An 8,646-nucleotide genomic window follows, 5' to 3' on the forward strand; every position below is an offset into this window, starting at 1 on the left:
GAGGGGAGGGCGAGGCCCGGGCACCTCCCCCTTTATAACGCGCCCCCTCCCGGGCTCTTGGGCCGCCTCCTCGTCGGCTCTTCGCGTCTCGCCCCCTCGCCTGGCTGCCCCGGCCCCGGGCCCGGCCAGGGAGCCCCCAGGTCGCGGCTCGGGGGCTGTCCCCCCGCCCGCCACCCCGCGCAGCCCGGCGGAGGCGGCGCCGTCGGAGGAGGAGGAGCAGGGCACTGCGGCTGGCCCGGGATCGGACGCCAGAGCGGCAGCGGCTTCGGCAGCAGCGGCGGCCCGGGCCAATGCAGCGGGACGCACCGCCCCGAGCCCCAGCCCCGGCGCCACGGCTTCCCGCGCCCCCAATCGGGGCCGCCGCCAGCACTGGCGGCGGCGGAGGTGGGGGCAGCGGTGGCGGCGGAGGCGCCTCTGCAGCTCCGGTTCCTCCTGGCCTCCCGGGAACTACAAGTCCCAGGGGGCCTGGCGGCGGGCGGCGGACGGAAGAGGCGGGGTCGGCGCCTCGAGGCCGGAAGTGGCCGTGGAGGCGGAAGTGGCGCGGCCGCGGAGGGGCCTGGAGCACGGCGGCGGGACCCGGAGCGGGAGCGGCGGCGGCGGCGGCGGCTGGGGGCGGCGGCGGCGCGCTAGAGGCGGCCATGGCAAAGCAGTACGATTCGGTGGAGTGCCCCTTTTGTGATGAGGTGTCCAAATATGAGAAGCTCGCTAAGATCGGCCAAGGCACCTTTGGGTAAGGATGGGCCCCGAGGGACCCGGTGCCCTGGGCCTGCACCCCTCAGGGTCGACGTCGGGACGCCTAGGGCCAGGCCAGAGGTGGTTGGGGAGCCACCTGGCCCTAGACTTGTCCCCTCCTCGTCTCCCTAGGCCGCACCGCGGCCTGCCCGGGCCTGACGGAGCTGGCTGGCGGGGAGGAGCCTGAGGCCCATGGTGGGGAACGGACAGGGATTGCAGAGAGGAGCTTGTGAGGGGAGTAGGATCTCTCCGAGAGACGCCTGACTGAAAAGAAGAGACTGAGGGGAGGAAGTAGAGGTTGGGAGAGGGATCGCAGATAGCGGGTGGTGAGGTAGCCCACTGCCCTAGGTACCAGGCTCGGCCCTGCACGGGAGTCCCTTTCCTGCCCTCCTCCTCTGAAGGGGGAGGGGCGGGCCATGCGAAAACGGCCTGATGAACCCTTTGGGTCCCCCTCTCGGCCTACAGGGAGGTGTTTAAGGCAAAGCACCGCTTGACCGGCCAAAAAGTGGCTCTGAAGAAGGTACTGATGGAGAACGAGAAGGAGGGGGTGAGTATGGGTTGGGTGGGCCAGTGGGCCAGCCATCTCCCCTGGGCACGTGGGTTTCCATCCTGCTGCTTCTAGGACTCACGTGTTAAGGATCAGTTTATGTATAGGAGCTTGGGAATGTCCATAGCCCAGGGAATTTGACTTCCATATTAAACCTTTCAGTTCAGATGTTTTAAAGCATTTGGTTTAAAGCATTTCATTCTTAGGCAAATACTAGGCAAATACAGGCCTGGGGCCAGGAGAGGGAGCTCATGCTTGCACTGAGTGCACTTTGGCTTGCGAAGTTAGAAAGCCTTTATTAAACCACTTTTTCCTTAGCATTTAATTTTGCTTAATGCAAAAGGAAAATACATGCAATGGCTTTAAAAGGGTGACTAGTACTCAACTGAAAAGGAGTAGTCCCCTTTCGCACCCCATCTTAGCTCTAGTCCAGCTTCCAGAGATGTACTTTTTAGCAAGGAAATTTCTTAATGGTCATTTGTGTTCCCACTCAGCAAGTTCAGCACAGGCACAGAGCTAAAACTTAAAGGTTGAAGAAATTAGGGAGCATTTAGTGATCAATAATGAAGTGGTTAAGCATCACTATTTCAATTCACTCTCTCAAACCAACTCCTTGAGGGGTGCATACTGCTTTACACCCATTTTACAAGTAAGGCATCTGAGATAGCTGATGTCAGAGCCTGTGCTCTTACTGTGCCTCCCAACCTGTGCCCTTTAGTATAGACCCCGTGGCCAGTTCCTTGGTCTGCAGTGTGCTTTCACTTTTGACCTCTCCTTTCTTTACCCCTCCCAGTTCCCCATTACTGCCCTGCGGGAAATCAAGATCCTGCAGCTTCTAAAACATGAGAATGTGGTCAACTTGATTGAGATCTGTCGAACTAAAGGTAAGTCGTTTGAATGTTGTTGCCCTCCCTCTTCAAATGGAGAAAATGAGGCTTAGAACTTAAGGCTTTGTTTGCAAAGTTAGAACTGGGCACCCTCTTAACCCAGGCATACATACCAATGTGACTGCTTTCTCTGGTCCTTTCATCGTGGCTGGTGCTTCCCCAGGGCCCGTCACAGCACTCAGCCCAGAGGATGCACTCAAGAAATGTTTTACCAGGGAAGGAACCCGCAGATGGATGCTGGGTGTCAGTGGGTTGGAGAGGGGTAGGAGCTGGTTGTGGGAAAATGAGTTGTCTATGGGGTTTTTTACTTTCTTCTTCTTGCCCCTCCTCCCCCATTCTTCCCACTTCAGCTTCCCCCTATAACCGCTGCAAAGGCAGTATATACCTGGTGTTTGACTTCTGCGAGCATGACCTTGCGGGGCTGCTGAGCAACGTCTTAGTCAAGTTCACACTGTCTGAGATCAAGAGGGTCATGCAGATGTTGCTAAATGGCCTCTACTACATCCACAGGAACAAGGTGGGGAGGGAGACTGTGGCTTGGCCTGCCCGTACTCCCACTGCTGGGCAGCTGGGCTAAAGGACCCTTGGGGACCTGACTGAGCCCTCACTTTTGCCCTATTGCAGATCCTGCACAGGGACATGAAGGCGGCTAACGTGCTCATCACCCGAGATGGGGTCCTGAAACTGGCAGACTTTGGACTGGCCCGGGCCTTCAGTCTGGCCAAGAACAGTCAGCCCAACCGCTATACTAACCGTGTGGTGACGCTCTGGTACCGCCCCCCAGAGCTGTTGCTCGGTGAGGACTCCTGAGTGGGCAGAAGGGGGCAGGGGCTAGGCACTTAACCTGGCCTCAGCCCCCCACTGCCAGGGCTTCTTGAGCCGCCGGCCCCGGGGCACTGCGTCTCAGGAGGCCCTCGGGCTCAAGGGGCACTCCTGGTGCGCTCTTCTTCCCAGGGGAGCGGGACTACGGCCCTCCCATTGACCTGTGGGGTGCTGGGTGCATCATGGCGGAGATGTGGACCCGCAGCCCTATCATGCAGGGCAACACGGAGCAGCACCAGCTTGCCCTCATCAGCCAGCTCTGTGGCTCCATCACCCCTGAGGTGCGTGGCCAGGCTCCCTGGGCCCTTGGGCCCTGCAGGATGCACAGGTCTCTCTGGCAGGGGAGGAGTGGGGAGTGGAACAGAAGGAAAGCTCTATAGAGGTGGCTGGTGGAGGGACAGGGCCTGCTCTTTAAGCCACACAGGCTCTTAGCTCCATCATCACTTAGTTCTGTGGCCTTGGGCAAAGCATTTGAACATCGCATCCCAGAGCTGAGTTTGTCTTCTGTGAAGCCTGTGTCAGCCTTGGCGCACATATTCCAGGCATTTTATGTGAAAGGGCCCAGCACTCGGGATGTGCCAGATACATGGTCACCGCTGCTTCACTTTGGAGGGGTGGAGTTGGCCCTCCAGGCGTGGCCTGGGAGCATCTGAATGGAGAAGTTTTAGTCCCCATCGGGTGCTTGACCAATGGACAGGCCACGCACCCGCTGAGCTAACTTGATCCTCTTTCCATGCCCGCTCCAGGTGTGGCCAAATGTGGACAAGTACGAGCTGTTTGAGAAACTGGACCTGGTCAAGGGCCAGAAGCGGAAGGTGAAGGACAGGCTGAAGGCCTATGTGCGTGACCCCTACGCGCTGGACCTCATCGACAAGCTGCTGGTGCTGGATCCCGCACAGCGCATTGACAGTGACGACGCCCTCAACCACGACTTCTTCTGGTCAGACCCCATGCCCTCGGACCTCAAGGGCATGCTGTCCACCCACCTGACATCTATGTTTGAGTACCTGGCACCACCACGTCGAAAGGGCAGCCAGATCACACAGCAGTCCACCAACCAGAGCCGAAATCCCACCACTACCAACCAGACGGAGTTCGAGCGCGTCTTCTGAGGGCCAGCCGCTGCTGCTTTTCACTGGGGCGCTTGTTTATTTTTTCTTCTGCTTTGTGACTCACATTGTGGAGATTATGGGGCATTTGAGTGTTTTCTCTAGTGCGTATTTTATTTAATCCCCACCCTGGGCACTGGGAATGCCAGCTGAATGGACTGGAGTAAAGCTTTGGCTGGAAGTCCAGGAGGGCACTGGGGCTGCCTCACCTGGTTCCCTGGCTTTCTGGTTGATGCCCAGAGGGTCTCCATTTACCTTAGGACAGGAATGGGGTGGGAAGAGAGGTGCACCCCATCAGTGACTCTTTAAGAGTTCTCAGCATGATGGGAAGAGGGGACAGGTCCCTCACCCATCTCCAACCTTCCTGTTGGGATGAGAAACTTGAGTGGGGGACATCCAGCTTCGGAAATGGGCTGCTTTTGGCCTGACCCTCAGAAGCACCGGGGCTGGCAAAAATTTGGTTTCTTCAATAGGAGAATTTTATCGTGTTTCTGATATTCGGTTGTTTAGAGACATTCCTGGACAAAGTTTGGCCAGTTATAATTAAAGTTGACTTTTTTCAGTAAGTGGCTGTGTGCTCTGTTCTGTGTTCAGACTCCCAGCTCTTAACCATACAGCCAACAGGTTGGGCCTCACGGTTGAATGTTTTGTTTTTTTTCCTAAGATTTTATTGGGGAATTGGGGGAAGGAGCAGCGTTGGGGAATCGGGGAAGGGGAACAGACAAGTTGCTGTCCTTTGGTTCTTCAGTCTAGTTGTGGAGAATGTCGCTTCAGTGGTCCATGTTGGTATTGTGATCATTGTGCTCCTCCCAGGTGAGGCAGATCTGTTGCCGGCCATTGGACAGCCGCTCATGGCAGCTCACACTGGCTGCCGGCCACTCATGGTAACTTACGGCAGCCCCTCTGCAGCCTATGCCATAGCTGGCAACTCATAGCAGCCCAGCTCCAGGTTGAGCTGTTGTTCAGCATCTTAGCTGTAGAGGGCAGTGTCACTGGCCTCTATATGTGGGATCCGAACCAGGGCCCTCTGGCATCCCAAGCCAGCTCTTAACCAACGCGCCACTCGGCTGGCCCTGAAATTTTATTTAATCAAAATTAACTTGTTTCTTCATCCCAGTTCATGTCTCCTGACATAATTATACAGGAATTTCATATTTTTTTCCCCTTCTCCAGTACCTTCCAGAACACTTGCCATCATGTTCCCCAAAGGTCAGGCTCCATGGAGCTCCCTATCTCTTCTCCACTCAGTATCAGAGGGAGCGGGAAGACAGATGAGAAAGGGGAACCTGGAGAGGGTGCTGTGAGCTGCGTCTGCAGTGGTGCCCCAGGTGGGCAGTCTGCTGTAGATGACAGATGTGTTCAAACTTGACTCATGAGCACGGGAGGCTGCAAAAGGTTCTCAATGGAATGGCAAGAGAGCTGTAGTTTGCAAAGGTCCTTCAGTAGCTGAGTAGGGGTTGGCATACAGAAGCAAAGAGAGAAAATGAGTTGAAGGATCTACAAGGGCTTGGGAAGGTGGCAATAGCTTGGATTAAAGTGGTGAGGGGATAGGACAGAAGTTGGTGTGAAGGTTGGATCTTGAGGGCTCAGAGCTGGGACCCTTAGAGGAACAACGCATCCCGGGTCTAAAGTTGGGGACAGGCGTTTTTGAGGCAAGCTCTACATTCTGTCACAGGTGGAGGCCTCTTGAAGGATTCCAGGAAAGGGAGGGTTGGCAAATCTTTCACCAGGACTGTGCTTGTGAAAATTGACCCAGATCACAGCTTCACAAAAGGCCGGTGAAAGTAAAAAAATTCTTGAGGATTAGTTTCTCGGGGCTGCCGTAACAAATTACCACAAGTGTGGCTTAAAATAAATCTGTTCTGTTGGTTCTGGAGGCTAGAAGTCCGAAAGCTAGATGCGGGCAGGGTTGGTTCCTTCTGCAGGCTCAGGGAAAATTGGTTGCGTGCCTCTCCTAGCTGCCAGTGGCTGCCAGCAGTCCTGGTGTTCCTTGTCCTGCTGTATCAGTCCCCTCTCCATCTTCACATGGTGTTCTTACCCTCCTGGTCTCACAAAGACACCAGTCATTGGATTTAGCATTCACCTTGAGCCAGTATGACCTCATTTTAACCAATTATATCTACAAAGAGCTTTTCCCATAAGGTCACATTCTGAGGTTGGGTGGACATGAACTTTGGGGAGACCCTATTCAACTCAGTACAACTAGTAATCAAAGAAATCCAAAAACGCAAGGTGTCCTATGGTGATCAAGTCGATAGGATTTGAATGACAGGTAACTGATGGAAAACTTGCAGGGCTGGTTTAATTGTTCAAAGTGTGAACTTTTCCTCTGAAGGATGAAAAGCTTCTATAAAAGGTTCATATTCTTGGACCCAGCAATTCCACTTACAGAAATTTTTTGTGAGAAAGTTGTACAGCCTGGTACCTCATTGAGTCACTGGAAGAGGGGAGAAGCGGGGCATAGTCATTGGGGCACTCCAATGTTTAGATGTCATCCAAGAATTGGGGGAAACAACAGATGAAGAAACTAGAGGGAGAGGGTTCCAGAAGCTAAGGGACAGAGTGGGGAGGAAGGGGTGGTCACCCACACAAGTTCTGCTGGTGGGTCCAAAGGGTGGGAGTGAGGATTGGCCATTGGGTTTAGGTCGAGGTCAGTGGTGACCTTGGCAAGAGCCACTTGAGTGGAGTGCCACTGAAACCCCACCGGGAGCAGCAGGATCCCTGGAGAACCTGGGGGGAAGGGAACTGAGGATAAGAAGTAGCATCTACTGGGCCGGCCGAGTGGCGCGATGGTTAAGAGCTCGCTTGGGATGCCAGAGGGCCCCGGTTCGGATCCCACATATGAGGGCCAGTGACACTGCCCTCTACAGCTAAGATGCTGAACAACAGCTCAACCTGGAGCTGGGCTGCCGTGAGTTGCTGGCGACGGCATAGGCTGCAGTCCCTGTGGCAGTGGGTTGCCATGGGCTACCGTATGTAGCCAGCAGCCAGCATGAGCGGCCAGCAGCCAGCGTGAGCGGCCAGCAGCCGCAGTGAGCGGCCGTCCAGAAGCCGGCAACTGATCTGCCTCGCCAGGGAAGAGCGCAATGATGGTGCCAACTTGGGCCAGTGAAGCAGCGTCCTCCACAACTAGACTGAAGAACAAAAAACGACAGCAACTTGTCTGTTCCCCTTCCCCTAATTCCCCAGCACTGTTCCCATCCCCCCCAATTACCCAATAAAAATCTTTAAAAAAAAAAAAAAAAAAAAGAAGTAGCATCTACCATGAAAAGAAGGATTAGGGATCAAGTTAGTATTTTTTTTTTTAGATTTTATTGGGGAATTGGGGAAGGGGAACAGTATTGGGGAGGAGGACTAGCCAAGTTGTTTTTCAGTCTTCGTTGTGGAGGCGCCAGTCACCATCTGGTTTCCCGTTGGCAGCTCGTGGCCTCTAAGCTCAAGGTGCTGTGTTCAAATCTTAGTTGCGGGTAGGCGTAGCCACCATTCCATGGGGGAGTCAAACCAGCAGCCTTGTTAAGAGCACGTGCTCTATCCACTGAGCCATCCGGGTGGCAGCTCAGCTCAAGGTGCTGAGTTCAGTCTTAGTTGCAGGTGGGCATAGCCCACCATCGATCAGGCAATCTTGTTACACCAGCAGAGCCATCCTGCCACCTGTTGGCAGCTCAGCGACAGCTCAGCTGAGGCGCAGCGTCACTGGCCCATGTGGGAATCGAACCGGCGGCCCTGTTGCTCAGAGCTCGCGCTCTTAAGCCAACTCTTAACTAACTGAGCCACATGGCCGGCCCCAAGTTAGTCTTTGTATAGGTCTAAGACTAGAGCCCTGACTTCATGGAATGACCCAGTAGCGAGGGTGCATGTTGTTTCTTGTCCCATAGACAGAAGGGCCATGTGGCCGAGTGTACACTGACCACACCAACGCTGTAGCCTCAAAGGTTGCACCCCTCACCTGTTTTCTGCTACCTCTGCCCAATGCATCCACGCTGTTCAGGGCAGCCCTGCATGTGGAAAAGCTGGAAAAGCAAAGCGTCCATCCGATTAAATAAGTTAGAGCAGCTCTTCTCCAACTTCAGGGCACTCCAAACCCTGACTCAAGGTCTGGGTGGGGCACGTCTAACAAGCTGGCGGGCAATGCCCACGCTGCTGGGATCTGAGCAGCATGGACAGGGCAGGGCCCTAGGATTAAATGCTGGGCAATGAAGAAGGATGTAGAAGTACATACACTGCGCTAGAAAGACGTTCCAAAGACAATAGGTGGAAAATACCTACCGCTTGAGCTCATTTTATAAGAAAAATGCAAGGAATCACATTAAACTACCCATGGTTATTTGGAGTGGTTCGGTCTTTTATGCCTCTCTGTGTTTTCTCATATTTCCTGGATTAATATTTTTATTAATGCAAGTAAATCATATTTTAAAACACCCAAAGCAGGCCCTACACCCTGGAGCTTCTGGCTCCGAGCTCCCCCTACACCTCACCTTCCCACAGAACACCCCTCGAGGAGGCCAGGACAAGTGGCAGGCGTGGGTCTGTCCCGCGTCAGCCTCCAGCC

General features: G+C 54.6%; 1 protein-coding gene across 1 annotated transcript; it reads left to right on the forward strand.

Annotated features, from left to right (window-relative positions):
• The first annotated feature begins 6 nt into the window (after positions 1 to 6).
• CDK9 (cyclin dependent kinase 9) lies at positions 7 to 4,663 on the forward strand. The gene is made up of 7 exons (XM_019636806.1): positions 7 to 730; positions 1,198 to 1,279; positions 2,073 to 2,163; positions 2,517 to 2,683; positions 2,791 to 2,962; positions 3,121 to 3,269; positions 3,735 to 4,663. The coding sequence occupies exons 1-7, from the start codon at positions 291 to 293 to the stop codon at positions 4,098 to 4,100; spliced, it is 1,467 nt and encodes a 488-aa protein (XP_019492351.1). The 5' UTR covers positions 7 to 290; the 3' UTR covers positions 4,101 to 4,663.
• Positions 4,664 to 8,646: the final 3,983 nt, after the last annotated feature.

The sequence above is a fragment of the Hipposideros armiger genome, unplaced genomic scaffold (assembly GCF_001890085.2).
Source record: "Hipposideros armiger isolate ML-2016 unplaced genomic scaffold, ASM189008v1 scaffold_3, whole genome shotgun sequence".
Classification (NCBI taxonomy): Eukaryota; Metazoa; Chordata; class Mammalia; order Chiroptera; family Hipposideridae; genus Hipposideros; species Hipposideros armiger.